The sequence below is a fragment of the Anopheles merus genome, chromosome 3R, assembly GCF_017562075.2.
Source record: "Anopheles merus strain MAF chromosome 3R, AmerM5.1, whole genome shotgun sequence".
Lineage (NCBI taxonomy): Eukaryota > Metazoa > Arthropoda > Insecta > Diptera > Culicidae > Anopheles > Anopheles merus.
The window spans coordinates 10,806,187-10,822,550 of record NC_054084.1 but is presented as its reverse complement, the minus strand read 5'-3'; the positions used below and the strand labels follow the sequence as shown (position 1 = coordinate 10,822,550).

General features: G+C 51.1%; 8 protein-coding genes across 10 annotated transcripts; 3 read left to right on the top strand and 5 right to left on the bottom strand.

The window, feature by feature from the left end:
* Positions 1-266: 266 nt before the first annotated feature.
* On the bottom strand, positions 267-7,534 carry LOC121596133 (fatty acid synthase-like). Its single transcript, XM_041920808.1, has 5 exons — positions 7,297-7,534; positions 6,872-7,188; positions 5,073-6,791; positions 2,082-5,000; positions 267-2,022 (listed from the first exon to the last, which is right to left on the bottom strand). The coding sequence occupies exons 1-5, from the start codon at positions 7,465-7,467 to the stop codon at positions 342-344; spliced, it is 6,807 nt and encodes a 2,268-aa protein (XP_041776742.1). The 5' UTR covers positions 7,468-7,534; the 3' UTR covers positions 267-341.
* A 621-nt stretch (positions 7,535-8,155) lies between these two features.
* On the top strand, positions 8,156-10,743 carry LOC121595326 (sodium-dependent proline transporter). 2 transcript variants are annotated; one of them, XM_041919236.1, is made up of 7 exons: positions 8,158-9,125; positions 9,191-9,648; positions 9,726-9,877; positions 9,945-10,073; positions 10,145-10,345; positions 10,406-10,573; positions 10,645-10,743. In XM_041919236.1, exons 1-7 carry the CDS (start codon positions 8,599-8,601, stop codon positions 10,741-10,743), a joined length of 1,734 nt encoding a protein of 577 aa, XP_041775170.1. In that variant the 5' UTR covers positions 8,158-8,598. The 2 variants fall into 2 exon arrangements, with proteins under 2 accessions (XP_041775172.1, XP_041775170.1); XM_041919238.1 differs by lacking the exon at positions 10,645-10,743 and having other exon boundaries at positions 8,156-9,125; positions 10,145-10,349; positions 10,406-10,537.
* A 13-nt stretch (positions 10,744-10,756) lies between these two features.
* Positions 10,757-11,320, bottom strand: LOC121595352. Its single transcript, XM_041919266.1, has 2 exons — positions 11,226-11,320; positions 10,757-11,146 (listed from the first exon to the last, which is right to left on the bottom strand). Exons 1-2 carry the CDS (start codon positions 11,229-11,231, stop codon positions 10,757-10,759), a joined length of 396 nt encoding a protein of 131 aa, XP_041775200.1. The 5' UTR covers positions 11,232-11,320.
* A 199-nt stretch (positions 11,321-11,519) lies between these two features.
* LOC121595350 (adult cuticle protein 1-like) lies at positions 11,520-12,191 on the bottom strand. The gene is made up of 2 exons (XM_041919264.1): positions 12,104-12,191; positions 11,520-12,028 (listed from the first exon to the last, which is right to left on the bottom strand). The coding sequence occupies exons 1-2, from the start codon at positions 12,107-12,109 to the stop codon at positions 11,633-11,635; spliced, it is 402 nt and encodes a 133-aa protein (XP_041775198.1). The 5' UTR covers positions 12,110-12,191; the 3' UTR covers positions 11,520-11,632.
* Positions 12,192-12,697: 506 nt separating this feature from the next.
* LOC121595349 (adult cuticle protein 1-like) lies at positions 12,698-13,397 on the top strand. Its single transcript, XM_041919263.1, has 2 exons — positions 12,698-12,804; positions 12,889-13,397. The coding sequence occupies exons 1-2, from the start codon at positions 12,799-12,801 to the stop codon at positions 13,282-13,284; spliced, it is 402 nt and encodes a 133-aa protein (XP_041775197.1). The 5' UTR covers positions 12,698-12,798; the 3' UTR covers positions 13,285-13,397.
* Positions 13,398-13,597: 200 nt separating this feature from the next.
* LOC121595351 lies at positions 13,598-14,221 on the top strand. Its single transcript, XM_041919265.1, has 2 exons — positions 13,598-13,691; positions 13,771-14,221. Exons 1-2 carry the CDS (start codon positions 13,686-13,688, stop codon positions 14,158-14,160), a joined length of 396 nt encoding a protein of 131 aa, XP_041775199.1. The 5' UTR covers positions 13,598-13,685; the 3' UTR covers positions 14,161-14,221.
* An 83-nt stretch (positions 14,222-14,304) lies between these two features.
* LOC121595328 (cuticle protein 16.5-like) lies at positions 14,305-15,359 on the bottom strand. The gene is made up of 2 exons (XM_041919240.1): positions 15,250-15,359; positions 14,305-15,182 (listed from the first exon to the last, which is right to left on the bottom strand). Exons 1-2 carry the CDS (start codon positions 15,253-15,255, stop codon positions 14,442-14,444), a joined length of 747 nt encoding a protein of 248 aa, XP_041775174.1. The 5' UTR covers positions 15,256-15,359; the 3' UTR covers positions 14,305-14,441.
* An 81-nt stretch (positions 15,360-15,440) lies between these two features.
* LOC121595341 lies at positions 15,441-16,306 on the bottom strand. Of its 2 annotated transcripts, XM_041919256.1 has the most exons (3): positions 16,227-16,306; positions 15,823-16,161; positions 15,441-15,789 (listed from the first exon to the last, which is right to left on the bottom strand). In XM_041919256.1, the coding sequence occupies exons 1-3, from the start codon at positions 16,230-16,232 to the stop codon at positions 15,673-15,675; spliced, it is 462 nt and encodes a 153-aa protein (XP_041775190.1). In that variant the 5' UTR covers positions 16,233-16,306; the 3' UTR covers positions 15,441-15,672. The 2 variants fall into 2 exon arrangements, with proteins under 2 accessions (XP_041775190.1, XP_041775189.1); XM_041919255.1 differs by having other exon boundaries at positions 15,441-16,161; positions 16,227-16,305.
* Positions 16,307-16,364: the final 58 nt, after the last annotated feature.

Genomic DNA, 16,364 nt, shown 5'->3' with positions numbered 1-16,364 from the left:
TTCTGCACGAGGATGGTGGAAAGGCGACTTCTTCACCTTATTACGCGAACCGATTTCCTACAACGCCATCAAATTTAATGAATTCATCCAAAACGAAGATCATTAAAACAGGTTTAAAGGGTTTTCAAAGTCAATGAACGGAAATGCAGTTCAATCTCCTTTAGTAAAATAGGGGCTTGCGCAGTGGATACATTCGTTGCGGAAGCAATTGGTAACTAATTAAACCGATTCGGTCAAATAGGTCGATGTTTAAACCAAGTGTTGTGCCATTTTTAATGCTTCACTTTATTCACTCACTAGTAAAAGTTGATAAATAGGTGTTTTTAAAAATATGATCGTTCTTACAAAGTGTCCTTATTGATAATTTCAAGCAGCTCCATGTTCGCGAGCATGGTCTGATGCGTACCGTCGATGATCTTCACAATCATAGACGAGCTGGTGAACTCGGTCAGCCCGTAGTCTTCCTCGATGTCGCCAATTGTTCCGGAGCGTACGAGCACCAGGGGAGATGCTAGTTTCTCCTTCACCTCCGTGCTCATGTTCATGGCCGCTTTCAGTCGGAACAACAGCACTCGCATCATCTTGCGCGTGTAGTCTTCCGAGAACGGGTTTGATTCTCGGCCGATGTCCAGCATTTTGGTGACACGATTTTCGTACGTGGCTTCACCCATAATGCTGCTTAGAATTTCGTTCGAAACAGAAGGCAATGAAAAGCGAAGCACCAGCGTGAGGATGGCCATCTGCAGGTGTTCATCGTCAAAGCCCGATAAATGATGGCTAGCGAAGCGCTGAAGGTAAAGCGGCGAGCCATCGATGAGCATCAGCTTTCCGCGAAGTGATCGTGACTCCAGACGCTTAACGACCTCGAGCGCCAACAGTGATCCGAATGAATATCCAATGACCAAGAACTGTACCGCCTTGGCAAATACCGTCTCAAACATCTCCTCGAATACGCTGTCGACAATGCCGGGAATAGTCTGCTCGTCGGATCCCTTGGCAAAGGTCTGCAGCACGAAGGTGGGAGCATTGATCTCGGAGGCGATCTTCGTCCAGGCTGGACTGGAAACGCTTTCAATACCCGGTATGATTAGCACTGGACGATCGTACTCGAGATCGTTACACTTGGAGGGCAATCGCAAGACAGTGTGATGACTTGCGGTCTCATCACCGAAGCTGGCTAGCAGGTCTTGAAGCTGCAGCTGTTGAGTAGTGGTCTCAGCAGTCTCGCTTTCGGTCTTTGCATCGGCCAGCTTCTGCAGCTTAGAGAAGGTGAGTGTGCGGAGATCCTGAGGCGTCAAGATGATGTCGAAATCACGCTCAAGAACTTGTCTGATTTCGACGGCCATCAGCGAGTCCATACCGATATCAGCAAGCGTGCTTTCAACCGAGACCGACTTCATGTCGCGAATGTTCATGATGTTCATGACGGCCTCGACGATGTTTTTAGCACCACCGCTAGAGCTACGCTTCTCGGCCACGACCATGCTGGCCACAATGGGCTCAGAGGTAGTGAGCAGCTGATCCAGCACCTGGATGCAGGAGGATAGGCGCTGCTGCAGCGTTCCACCGATCTCCATGTCGATCTTGTCTTCCTGCATGTCAGCCACGATACCGACCTCACCGATGGCTCCCCACTGGATGGCCTTTCCGGGCAGCCCATGAGCGACACGATGCTCAATGATTCGCTCCATGATGGAGTTGGCCATGCCGTAGTTGGATTGGCCAGCATTTCCACGTCCACACGAGACGCTGGAGAAGACGACGAAATGCTTCAGCATGGGACAGAGCTCACGGCTGAGAGCGTCGAGATGATGTGTAGCGGTGGCTTTGGGGGCCAAACACTCGGCAAACTTATCCACGGACTGGTTTTCGATGATGGCATCCCGGAGTTGTACGGCCAGGTTGAAGATACCAGCGATGGGTCCCATTTGGATAGCTTGTTGAAGAAGACGACGACAGCCGTCGTAGGTAGAAATGTCATCAGTGGAGATGGTCACCTGAACTCCATACGTACGCCATGTGCTAGGGGAAGATAAGGTGATGAAGTGTGATGTAGAATATAACGAGCTCAAAGTACTTACTTGATACGGTACTGTTGGTAGGGTTTGGTGATTCCTCTGCTGGAGCTAAGGAGCAGCTTGCGACAACCTCGAATGATAAGCCAATCGGCTAGCTCGAGTCCGAACCCACCAAGACCACCAGCAATGACGAAGCTTTGCTCGGGGTTACAATAGACTCGCGGGAAGTAAGATATCGGTACAGATGCGAGATCATCTTCGTTATCCCGAATCTTCAGGACTACCTTTCCAATATGCTTGGCCGTCGCAAGATAACGGAATGCTTGCTCGATCTCATGAGCCTGAAAGACGGTAGTAGGTAGCGGTTGTATGATACCCTTGGCTAGATCCTTCATGATGATCTTGTGTAACTCCAGCAAGAGATCGCGTTTTTCTTGGAACAGTAGATCAACCAGCACAGCGGTGAAAGTGATTCCTCTCTGGAAGAACGTCATGGCTAGCTTGGAGTCCTTCATCATGTCATACTTTCCAATCTCGAGGAAGTGTCCTCCTCTGGCCAGACAACGGATAGAAGCTTGCAGCTTTTCCTCGGACAAAGAGTTGAGGACAAAGTCGACACCGCGTCCATTGGTACGCTCTTTGATGAGCGTTTCAAAGGAGATGTCTCTGGAGTTTCCGATGTTGTTGGGGTTAAGGTCGGGGAAGTAGCTCAGCAGGAAGTCACGCTTCTCCTTGGTACTGACGGTAGTGAAGACCTCCAGTCCGTAAGCTAGACACACACGGATAGCGGCCAAACCGACGCCTCCCGTTCCAGCGTGTATGAGAATAGAGTTTCCTTTGCGAATTTGTGCACAAACGAAGAAAGAGGCGTACACAGTAGTGTACACCGTAGGAATAGTGGCCGCTTGCTCTAACGAGATGTTATCGGGAACGTCCAAGGTAAAGATGGGATCGCTTTCGACGATCGTGGCCATAGATCCGGCTCCAATAATTCCCATGACCCGCTTACCGGTGGTGGTGACTCCAGAATACTCAAACCCAAGAATGCACTCTTGTTGCAGTCGATCAGTGCAGAATGTTTCAACCGTAAGCCTGCCGGTAGCAATCATAACGTCTTTGAAGTTCAGTGAGCTGTAGACAACTCTGGCCAGCGGACTGGAAGGCGGTTGCTCGCTCAGTGGACCAACCATCCATGTGAATGAAGAAAGATCTCCAGGCTTGACACAATTGGCGAAACAATGTTTGGTAGTGGGCTCGTAACGTGGCTCTTCCTGCAGCTTGAAATGGCGATAAGATCCCCATTGACCTTCGCGATAAACGTTGATCGCAAGTCCGAGCTCAATCTGTTCTTTGTAGAACGGGTTGGAAGCATCGAACGCAGGAGCGCTGGGATCATCAATGAAGAAACAGGAAACGGTTTGAATGTTGGGCTCTTTTCGAATGCAGTTCACCAGTCCAATGATGCCCGAGGAAGGATCATTCTGAGCGTAGAGAATAACCGGCTTGGTCTTGACTTCCTGTTTCAACTCCAGCAGCCAATTGTGTGTGGTATCATTGGAGCATACCTTCATGACGTGTGCATCGACGGAAGTGTTCATGGCGGACTTCTTTTGCTGCAGCAGCAGGAAAGTCTCACCTTCGATCGACATTGTACTCACAAGTTGAAGACGTCGATGGCCGTCTTGAAGACGGTATTCTGGAGACTCACGCAGGAGTATGAAGCCTTGTTCGGAAAGGCAGTTGATAGCGTCAGAGATGAACTCATCATCAGCGAAGAGGTTCTCACAGATGAGCAGGAGCACATTTCTTTGCTTCATGAGCTTATCCTCGGAGATCGTGACATTAGGAATGGGCTCAGGCTTTGCAGTGGAGAGCAGTGTAAGGTGTGCCTTCACCAACGGCAGGTCACCGATAGCGTCTCCGAAGAGGGAAATGATCGGATCCCTAGTTTTGGAGTGAATCTCAGTAACAGTGAAGAAGATTGTTGCTTGGTTCTCGAGAATGGTCTGTACAATCGTAGAAACAGCCGACGATGGTGCCATCGTGTGCTGCGGATAGTAGGGATGGAACTTGTAGCTCTCCAGCACGGGAACACCAGGAGGCAGGCGTCGAGCGATGGTACTTGCATTAAGGCCACGAATCTCTATCGCTCCACACTGCAGCAGGTTAAGGTCAGGATCGAAACACACATTATAGCTGGGGACTTCGTTGCCCGTTGCTTGATCCGTTAGCTTATGCTGAATGGGATCAATTTTGATCGACTCAATGCGTGTAGGTATTACGAGCGATCGTGAGTCCACGGCTATGATCGCCACCTGCAGAATGCAATCGAGCAGTGCGGTCCAGTTGTACTTCCATTCGATTTTGGCGTACGATCCATCGGCTCGCGACTCCACGACGGATTTGAAGTATCCACCATAGTGGTAGCCACGCAGTCGCAGCTCCTTGTAGAAATCTTTCGAAGGCATCATTACAGCATCGCTCTGCCTGTGCTTAGTCTCCGGTGGCGTGTAGTTGGTAAGCGCCTGAATGCGTCCCTTCACCACGAGAGCCGTTCCTTCGCTGACCTCGAAGCTACCGGTCACTTCGTTCAGATCCACGGTAAGCGTTACCTGCTGATCTCCGACCAGGGTCGTTGCTCGCAGAAACTCAATGTCCGAAAACTCGACCGGCATCTCCTCGGGTATGATGCCCATTCTGCCGGAGAAGGAATCCCACACGTAGAACAGATATCCCGTGGCCGGTATAAGGATTCGTCCATCGATGCAGTGCCCGCTGATGTAGTCCTGCTCGGACAGGGAAATCGTGTACTCGGAGGTGCTTTGATCGACCATACGAGTCGTGCGGAAGTTGGTGACGTGCCAATCGGCCGAATGGTCCCACTCGAGCAATGACGAGATCATTCCTGTGCCCTGCGAAACAGGAAACTGGATCGCAGGGTAAACTGGCAGCAGATTAACTGGATGACCTTTAAGAAACACTCTGAAAAGATAGAGATCCGGTAATGTTTAAAGCAGTTATGGGTAAATACATGGAATAAGGAGGATAACTTACTCGCCAAGGGATTTAAGGAAGTGCATGAGGACATCTTTTGACGCGTTCAACGGCTGCAACACGATAGCTTCATTCGCTCCTAGCGTATGGAACAGTGTCGTCATCACCTTTGGATCATACATTTCGAACGTTTTCAGCTGACATGGATTGAACCACTTGGGTGTGGCGGCTTGCAGGCGCAGAGGCTTCAGCGCTGTCGCCAGTTTCACGGTAAGCTGTTTGTTGGACGATACACCGCTACCGTAATTGGCGCTCTTTTCAGTATGATGCGCACGAATGATGTATCCATGGGCGTAAGCCACACGCAATGCGTCGTGCAGCGAGAGCACTCCATCCAGATAGGCGCACGTAATCTGTCCCACAGCGTAGCCAGCGTACTGATCGATCGTTACACCAGACGCAGTCAGCAAGCGGTACACTCCTACCTGGGCAATGAACGTCCACAGGATGTGCTGGATGGGATCGTTCGCTTGCATCGTCTGATCGAACGCATCGAATCCACAGTCCTTGATGGCTTTCAAACATTCCGCGATACCGTTGGCAAACTCCGGGAACTGATTGAACGCCTGTACGGTTGCCTTCCAGTTGCTTTCTAGCTGTCCGAATGCAAGCGTTACCGGAGGCAACTTGTACTTCTTCGGGATCTTGTTCGATGCCGCTTTGTACAGCAGCTCAGCACTCCCGTCCTGGCGGCCACCGAAAATGGCGTACCCTTTGGTGGTCATTTTCGGTATTTCGCTGCGCTGAATGTTATGCGTCAGTGCGTAAAACTCAGCATCGTAGCTTTTTCCCTTCAAACTGTCGAGAAAATGATCGACCGCTTCGATCGTACGTCCGCTCCAAACCACCAGCCTGGGCAACCCATCCTTTGGGAAGCCACCGTTGATCTTTTGCTTGGTACAGTTGTGCAGCAGTGCATGAGCGTTTGCTCCTCCGAAGCCGAACGAATTGACCGCCACCAGCGGTCCTCCAAGCGGAGTGCATTGGTCTACCACCTTCAGCTTTCCGTTCAGCAGCGAGGGCACATCGGTACGGGGCTCGGTGTAGTTAATGTTCGGCGGAATGATACGGTTCTGCATCGCAATGACACACTTTGTGACGGAGCAGATACCGGCAGCCGCCTCCGAGTGGCCAATGTTTGACTTGACCGAACCGACCAGCAGTGGTTCAGTTCGGTCCGGACAGAACACCTTCTCGATGGCGTCACACTCTTCCGGATCACCAACTACGGTGCCGGTGCTGTGCGCTTCCACGTAGCTGATGTCTTTCGGGTCATAGGGCACCTCGGAGTAGAGCTCATCGAGCAGCTGCTTCTGGATCTTGTTCGAAGGGAAAGTGATGCCCTCGAGCTTGTACCCATCGCAGTTGGTTTTCGTATTGACCACGTGAGCGTAGATACGCTTTGCATCCTTCGCCTTCTGGAGTAAGATCACCGCGTTGGCCTCCGAACGGGAATATCCGGACGCATTCTTATCGAACGGTCGACAGTACCCATCGGCAGCCAGCACACCGAGCAGTGCGAACTGAAGCGTAATGTACGGATGCAGTGTCAGATTGGTTCCGGCAACAATGGCGGCATCACACTGCCCTTGACGGATGGCTTTGCAGGCCCAATCGAGAGCGTACATGGAGCTGCTGCACGCCGTATCGACCGCCATCGAGGGTCCCTTTAGATCCAAGGCGTATGCAATCTTCGTCGCTAGCATGCTTCGGACAAATCTGTCGTTGAGAGAGAAAGAATAAATTGCAGTTGCTTGGTTGAATACAGTTGACTATTGCCCTTCATGGTTTGAACTCACCCCAGGATGGATCGGTTGTACGGCGACTTCGTCTTCTTGTACGTCCAGTAGATCTCCGTCTCCGCGATCGACACGCCGACAAAGACGCCCGTGCGCGTACCGCGTATATCGTCCGGATGAAGGCCCGCATCGAGCAGCGCCTCGTAGCAGTGCTCAAGCAGCAAACGCTGCTGCGGATCCATCGTGTGCGTTTCCTGGAAGCCACTGCCGAAGAACTCCGCATCGAACTTGCCGAGCTTGTTCAGCTTGCCGAGACGCTTCGGAATACCCGCGTACAGATGTCGCCAGCGATCTTCCTTATCGTCCACCAGATCCACCTTGTTGGTTCAAAAGGAAAAGCACATAAAACAGCAAGATTAGCACACTCACTCAGGATCACTTTTCTCACTCAACTCCACTCAAATTAGGCACCAGTGTAAATGTACCTTGTTGTACAGATTGTCGGCAAAATGTTCCACACTGTCCGAGCGCGGATACTTCCCCGCAATGCCACTGATCACGATCGAATCGTCCGCAGTGATGGGAGTACATTTCGTGCCAGGAGCTGCTGCAGCTGCTGTAGTGGCAGACGACGTAGAAGAGGTGCTTGGATGCATGGTGAGACGGTTTCGGCGGTGAAGTTTTGCTGCCCTGGATGAAATGTGCGTGATCGTGTGTAGTGAAGAGTGCACTGCTGTAGTGTCCGTACCGAAGGGTTGGTTTTATATTCGGATCTATCAGACGGTGGACCACCCTTCCCCGGAACCTCCGAGGTGCACCTTACCGTTGCTGCGTTTGTGCGTTTGTGTAAATTCTGCGTATTAATATGCAATAAATAGCATTGACGGGAAATAGGTTAGCGAATAGATACAGGTCATTGGGCGGTATGGTGTACCACCAGCAAAGCGGGGTGTGTTTCCGTCTACACTTCCGATGACTAATCGGGCTGTGAATGGAAACTTTATGGCCAAATTACAAGCAAATTGAATGAGCTTTTTTCCTACAAAACGTATGAATTTCGTGGAAATCCTGTAGTGCGAATATCGTAATTATTATAGCCACTTCGCATTCCATATCGACCACTTTTTCCTTCCATACGGTTGTGGAAGTCGCTGCGACCCGGTGCGTTACTGTCCAGTGTAGCTAACCTTGAAAGACATTAATGCAATGCAAACGATAAACGGCAGCTGACCTTTTGGGTGTGAAAAAAATTAATTCCACTCGTAATCGATCGCGTTCGGCCGGCTTGGGAACTGAGTGGTATAAAAAATGGGTAAAGTGTTCGGGCATTTTTTGCGTGTGGCCAATTTGTCGCTGCAAGTTTGGCAGTAAAGTTCGAAGGAGAGTGTGTGAGGTGTTTAATTGCAAGGGAGTTGTATCATTTTGGAGTGCTTGTTGGAGCCTAGTGATCAGGTGCAAACTGGTGCAGACCAGAATTGCCAGCATGGTTGGATCGGGAAGTCCAAAGCATTACCTAATTTTGCAGACCAGACCGTTGGATAAATCTCGGAGACAATGTGTAGCATCTCTATCCACTCGCGATGTGAGAAGACGCGGAAGACCTAAACGTCTTTGGCGTAGAATTCACGTAAATTGAAAATGATCAGTGTTGATTGAGATACGCCTGCCAGTGATAAGCATAGCAATAGCCGTGGCGATAATGGATCTTGCGGGACGGCCCAGCAACTCGATCAGAGCTGAGCTCGGGCCAGTTCGCTGGAAGTGTTGGCCCGCGCTGGTGGAGCGATATGACGACCGCAACAACGATCACGACGCCAACCGCGAAGCGAGGTCATTGGGCATCGAAAACGGAGTTCATTCTGTCGTGCATCGGGTATGCGATCGGGCTGGGGAATGTGTGGCGCTTCCCGTACCTGTGCTATCGGAACGGTGGTGGTGCCTTTCTCGTACCCTACCTGCTGATGCTAGTGCTGTGTGGCATACCGTTGTTCTTTCTGGAAACGTGCCTGGGTCAGTTTAGTGGAACGGGATGCATAACGGTGTTCAAAATTGTGCCACTACTAAAGGGTGCCGGTATTGCGATCGTTGTGCTCAACTTAATCTGTACCGCGTACTATAATGCGATCATTTCGTATCCTCTGCTGTTCCTGTGGCGATCGCTGCAAGCACAGCTGCCGTGGGAGACCTGTGGCAATGCGTGGAACACACCTCGATGTTTGGAGCTGCGTGGCGATCAGCATGTGGAGTTGTTTCTGAACAACAGTGCAATGGCGATCGGTGATCGTTACCGTACACCGGCGGATGAGTTTTTCCAGTAAGTATTGGTAAGTGGTTGAATCGCTTCTGGAGCATCAAGGGCCCTTTCTTGTGTTCTTGCAGCAACGAAATCCTCCACATATCGGAAGGTATCGAACAGATGGGCGGCATCGTGTGGCCCCTGTTGCTGTGTGACGTCATCGCCTGGATAGTGATATTCGGTTGCATCGCCAAAGGGGTGCAATCGGTGGGTAAGGTCGTTTACTTTACTGCCACCTTTCCGTTCGCGATCCTGGCGGTGCTACTTGTGCGCGGTGTTACGCTGCCCGGTGCGCTGGAGGGCATCAAGTTCTACATTATGCCCCAGTGGAGCCAGCTGCTGAATTTGCGCGTGTGGGCCGATGCGGCGATCCAGATTTTCTTCTCCCTTGGACCGGGCTGGGGTGGCATTGTGAATATGGCAAGCTATAATCAGTTCAAAAACAACACCAAACTCGACTCGATCATCATACCGATCGTTAACTGTGGTACGAGCATACTGGCCGGATTTGTGGTGTTCTCTGTGCTGGGATACTTTTCACGTAAGTATCTGCTTGGAGGAGTAGTAGATGGGCAACGAATTGAAGGGTAAGACATTCGGTGTGCAATCTCTTCACAGATCAAACAGGTCTTCCCGTAGCGTCGGCTGCCACTGGCGGTCCGGGATTGGCGTTCATCACGTACCCGGAAGCGATCAGTATGCTTCCGCTGTCACCGCTGTGGGCCTGTCTGTTCTTCAGTATGCTATTTTTCCTCGGCGTTGACAGTATGGTGAGAGGTGAATGGTTTAGTATGGGATGGAATTTGAACGTTTGAATGCTTTTAATTCTAACTGCAGTTCGTTCAAATCGAAGCGATCGTTTCGTCGGTGATGGACGTGTTACCGAGGTTACGCCCAATGAAGCTCCAGGTAACGGCCGGAACTTGTTTTCTTCTTTTCCTGCTCTCCATCGCTTGCGTGACACGGGTAAGCGCCATCTAAAGGTCCAAACTCACTGTACAGCAACAAAAACGTTCTTGTCTTGGGCCGTTTTGCAGGGTGGAATGTACCTGGTGCAGCTGCTCGACTGGTATTCGGCGTCCATTTCGGTGATACTGGTTTGTATCGTTGAGGTCATTGCCGTCGGTTGGATCTACGGGTGTGAGCAGTTCGTGCGCGACGTCGAGTTCATGATCGATCGCAAGGTGGAACGGTTTTGGATAGTTTCATGGAAGTACATCACACCGATCGTGCTGATTGTAGGTTTGCGGTGGAAGCATTATAAGGAATGTATTTGTATAAAACAGCGTTTTCTTTAGTTTATTTTCATTACAACGATTGTGTACAACACTGAGGTATCGTACAATGGCTTGTCGTATCCACGGTGGGCAATTGGAGTCGGGTGGGCGAGCTGCTTGGTGTCGATGCTTTGCATTCCAGTGTTTGCGTGTTACAAGCTCCTTCACACGAAGGGTTCATTGACAAAGGTAGTGTGAAATTATATCTTCTTTTTATTTCAGTATTACAATTCCTGGTCTTCATTTTATTTCCATTTCAGCGTTTTAAAAACCAACTCAAAGCACAGGATTGGGGCCCTGCCGATGGTGAACAGCGTGCATTGTGGAGTAACAGTGTTACAGTACGTTCAGTGCGTTAAATAAACGATTTATTTACACCGAAACTTTGGCTGGTTTGGTTTTGACCACATGTACCGCCCCTGGATTGGCGGCCACAACCACTCCACCACCGACCTCAACGTCTACGGGACGCTCCGTCGTAACGGGAGCGGGAGCGGGAACGACGTGCTGCACCACCGGCACCTGCTGTACTACCGGAACATGGTGTACTACCGGAACATGGTGCACTAACGGCTGTACTACCGGCACGTACACGGGCACCTGGTGGACCACCTTTTGGACGTGCACTTCCGGTACCTTCACGACCTCCCGCACCGCCACCGGATAATAGCGATGGGATCTACCGTGCGACGAGTGGCTGTGGAACAGCGGACTGCCACAGACGGACGCAAGCAGCGCAAAAGCCAGAACGGCGGTGAAGCTCTGTACAAAGGGAAGATCACACAATAATGTTTGTTTTAATGCGAGGGTGGCAGACCCACTGGATCACACTACTCCCTACCTTCATTGTTGCTTGCTGGCTGTCGTGCTGGACCGATCGAAGATCACCGAATAATGCTTCTAACGCGGTTCGGGCCGAATTTATATGCGTCGGTTTCGATTTGGATGTGCATTTGACCAAACAGGTTTCCATCTTTTTCCGGTCGCCCTCTGCACTCTCATTGCATGTCGCTGGCACGTAGGCTTCTTATCAGATTCACGCGATGAACGCTCGGAGCAAAAGCATCCTCCTTCCGGAACTGAAACAATATTTCTTTCTGTGCATGTTATTAAAGACGGAACCAAGCGAGAAGCGTTTACTTTTCAAGCCAAATTGTTGTATTTTGAACGAATTGCTTCGTAGCGTCCAGAATTACTGATTTCCCATTTTTTGAAGAGAGCGAACGTCCTTATCCAATCTAGCAGCGTTTAGTCCGAACCAGGTGCAGCCTCCAGGTTCAGCTGCTGCTGGGAGAAAGCGTGGCCTGGCAGAGGGGCCTCGTGGATCGCGCCCCGGTTGGCGGCCAGATAGCGAGCCTCCTTCTGGTAGAGCAGCGCCGGAGCACTGTAGGCCAGCGGGGCGGTGTAGTAGTATGGAGCGGCAGGGGCGTACGCCAGCGGGGCACCAGCAGCGGCGTAGGGATAGGCCAACGGAGCCGCAGCATAGGAGTATGCCGGGGCCGTCGTAATCAGCTTAGCGTCCGAGTTGCTCTGCACGACCGTGGTGTGCGGGGCGGCAATGGCCAGTGGAGCTCCGTACAGCAGCGGGGCGAGTCCAGCGTCGGCGACAGCGGCCAGGGCCATCATGACTACAGCTGCGATGCACTGCAGGATTTAAGGAAATTGTTAGTTTAGCCGAAATTTACAAAACTTCGAGAACGATCGCGTTGGAATAATTACCTTCATGATTGCTTGTTGGTGTTGATTGGGATGAATTGCTTGATTGAACGTTCAGATGAGTTCTGTGACGATTGCAGCCCGAACGCATCCCTTTTATACCCCAAGCCAACACGACGGGTTAGTGGTCACGCAGCCATGGGAAACGTTCTTCTTTAGCATCAGATAAAATAAAACGAAAAAAAGCAGCAGCAAACAAAAAAGGACCATGACGAAAGCAAGCAGCCGCCCGTAATGCCAAGGCGAAAGGGGAACCTTAATGCAACCAGATCAAGTGTCCAGATCGGTAAAATACAAGTTTCTGATGCGATGCGTATGCGGCCCGGCCCTGTACGCGCAATCGTCAATTTCGCACGGAACCAGAACAACAATGCGTATGTTACGCGGGTCAGTGCACTGGAAGGATGCGAGGGATAGCCGTCGCATGGAAAGGGAACTGGTTATGGGTGGTTTTTCATTGTTTTTTTTTTATGTTTCGCTGTTTAAATAGTTGCGCTATTTTCTGCAAAATTATGAACTGGATTGAAAGGTAGCGCCCCGATATCTGTACCTAGAGACACCATCAAACATATATTTTTTGTTGTTTTTATTAACAATCTGGCGAGTATATATATCGATGGGTTGTCGGTGGTTTAATCAGAATTGATCTGTCCGCGTTTCAGAACACAACTCAAAAAACAATCCAAACACTTGCAATCATGAAGGTGTGTTTAAAGCTTAGCCAATAACATTTCTTAAGCGTTCAGAGTCTATAGGAAAACTTACAAATCTATTCTATTATTTTCCAGTGCATCGCAGCTGTAGTCATGATGGCCCTGGCCGCTGTCGCCGACGCTGGACTCGCCCCGCTGCTGTACGGAGCTCCACTGGCCATTGCCGCCCCGCACACCACGGTCGTGCAGAGCAACTCGGACGCTAAGCTGATTACGACGGCCCCGGCATACTCCTATGCTGCGGCTCCGTTGGCCTATCCCTACGCCGCTGCTGGTGCCCCGCTGGCGTACGCCCCTGCCGCTCCATACTACTACACCGCCCCGCTGGCCTACAGTGCTCCGGCGCTGCTCTACCAGAAGGAGGCTCGCTATCTGGCCGCCAACCGGGGCGCGATCCACGAGGCCCCTCTGCCAGGCCACGCTTTCTCCCAGCAGCAGCTGAACCTGGAGGCTGCACCTGGTTCGGACTAAACGCTGCTAGATTGGATAAGGACGTTCGCTCTCTTCAAAAAATGGGAAATCAGTAATTCTGGACGCTACGAAGCAATTCGTTCAAAATACAACAATTTGGCTTGAAAAGTAAACGCATCTCGCTTGGTTCCATCTTTAATAACATGCACCGAAAGAAATGTTGTTTCAGTTCCGGAAGGAGGATGCTTTTGCTCCGAGCGTTCATCGCGTGAATCTGATAAGAAGCCTACGTGCCAGCGACATGCAATGAGAGTGCAGAGGGCGACCGGAAAAAGATGGAAACCTGTTTGGTCAAATGCACATCCAAATCGAAACCGACGCATATAAATTCGGCCCGAACCGCGTTAGAAGCATTATTCGGTGATCTTCGATCGGTCCAGCACGACAGCCAGCAAGCAACAATGAAGGTAGGGAGTAGTGTGATCCAGTGGGTCTGCCACCCTCGCATTAAAACAAACATTATTGTGTGATCTTCCCTTTGCACAGAGCTTCACCGCCGTTCTGGCTTTTGCGCTGCTTGCGTCCGTCTGCGGCAGTCCGCTGTTCCACAGCCACTCGTCGCACGGTAGATCCCATCGCTATTATCCGGTGGCGGTGCGGGAGGTCGTGAAGGTACCGGAAGTGCACGTCCAGAAGGTGGTCCACCAGGTGCCCGTGTACGTGCCGGTAGTACAGCCGTTAGTGCACCATGTTCCGGTAGTGCACCATGTTCCGGTAGTACAGCAGGTGCCGGTGGTGCAGCACGTCGTTCCCGCTCCCGCTCCCGTTACGACGGAGCGTACCGTGGACGTTGAGGTCGGTGGTGGAGTAGTTGTGGCCGCCAATCCAGGGGCGGTACATGTGGTCAAAACCAAACCAGCCAAAGTTTCTGTTTGATTGAGCAATTGAAGTTGGGAATCAGTACACAACATAATGAAACGTAATAAGAAAATAATCAAACTTGAACAACTTGTGTTCTTTCTTCGGAAATGTTTTCTCAACTGTATCGTTGGTTTGTGTGTAATTCCATCCCGCATCTCGTTCATTGTGACATTTTGCAAGATTTATTTCAGCATAGATCCAACAAGAAGAAACTTGTCAATGGCTCGAAGGTTCGTTAATTTTGTTTCTGTGTGTTCGAAAAAGAGTATCGTTTTCATGGTACGGTTGACAATTCCTTACTGCGTTCCCGGGGCAGGCTGCACGTTCAGCGACTGCTGGTTGACGGTGTGTCCGGCAAGCGGAGCTTCGTGCACGGCACCGGGGTTGGCAGCGACATAGCGAGCTTCCTTCTGGGCAACGACGGCAGCAACCGCGGGCTGGGCAACGACGACCGTCTCCTCGGGGGCAACGGCAGCAACCGGGGCAGCCTCCACTACGTCCGAGTCGGATGAGTAAGCGATCGGTGCCGAGTAAGCGACGGGTGCGACCGATTCGTACTTGGTCACCGGAGCGGTGGCGGTGTAGGTGACGGCCGGAGCGGAGTAGGAGACAGCCGGAGCAACGTAAGACACGGCCGGGGCCGTGTAGCTAACGTACTTCGGGGCAACGTTCTGCTGCACAACGGTCTTTTCCGGCACCGTGTAGGCAGTGACGACTGGGGTCGAGTATGCGACAGCCGGGGCAACGTTCGACGCCACGTAGGTCGTCTTCGGGACGGAGTAGGTGGTGACGGCAGGCGCAGCAGCGTATGTCACAGCCGGGCCCGAATAGTACTTCTGCTGGACGTAAGTTTCTGGGACGGTGTACGCGGTCACTACGGGGGCATTGTAAGCCACGCTGGACGTGTAGTATTTCGGAGCGACGTTCTGCTGGACGACTGTTTTCTCGGCACCGGTGTAAACTACCGGAGTGCGAAGGGCAATAACGTTAGCCTCCGCCGCGATGGCCAGAGTCATCATGACTACAGCTGCGATGCACTGGAAGAGAAGTGTCGTGTTAGATCTATTAGACTGCTCGAGGATCAAGTTCACGCGAATAGCTTACCTTCATGATTGCTGGGCTTGTTTTGTGGATGCTGCCGTCCAAACTGTGTGAAGATCGATTGAATTGTGATCGAAGGTCGGACCGGGCCGGGTTTATATACGTCGGTTCTTCTATTCTTCTTTCCGGTGTCGAAATACTGTTCGATCCCAAAACTGGATTATTCCATAAACAAAAAGGTTAATTGTGTCTTAAGAGACCATTTTTTATTAGATGACTTGATTGGGCGGGGGTTCAATGCGAAGGAAGTAACAAACGCTCGATGAAGATCGAACAAAAGAACGAAACGAGAATAACGAACATACATACATGAACGAGCGGTGACAATCCGTGCGCGGGATTAGCAGACAAAGCCTAAAATGACTACACGAATGTGTGTGCGCGTGCGTGTGTGTGTATGTACATCATGTACGGATTGAATGACATTTAGAAAACATATTTGGCAACGGGAGCAGTCGACAGATACTTGTTGTATCCCAGACCGTATCCTGCATAGTTCCACAGTCCATTATCGACGACTTTGGTGGCGACGACGGGAGCGACCAGCTTGTTGTATCCCAGACCGTATCCGCTGACCAGCTTGTTGTATCCCAGACCGTATCCGCTGCTCAGGACTGGAGCGACCAGCTTGTTGTATCCCAGATCGTAGCTGTTATCAACGACCTTGGTGGCCAGCACTGGAGCAACCGACGGGTATTCGACCACTTTCTTCACGGCCGGATAGGAACCGTAGAACGATGATGGGTAGGAGTACTTGTCCACCGCTGCTGGGAGACCGTACGACGAGCCATAGATCACCTTCGACACCGGAAGTCCATAGCCGTAGCCGTGCTGGTAGGACAGGACATCATCGTATGGCAGGTAGGACGCCTCCGAGGCAGCGACGAGCGCCACAGCCATGATTGCAATGAAGAACTGGAATGAGATAGAAGAATTGGATGAAGATGGTTGTTTGTATAGAGATTTCCGACGAAGCTTACCTTCATTTTGATTGGATTGGTTGGATGTGTTGTGCTGATAGAAGAGCTGTACGAATACTGATACCAAAAACACAATCGAACGCATTTTTTATAGCGCCTCCTACCGGAAGTTCAAAACGTAAGGAAAACTCCGTCGTC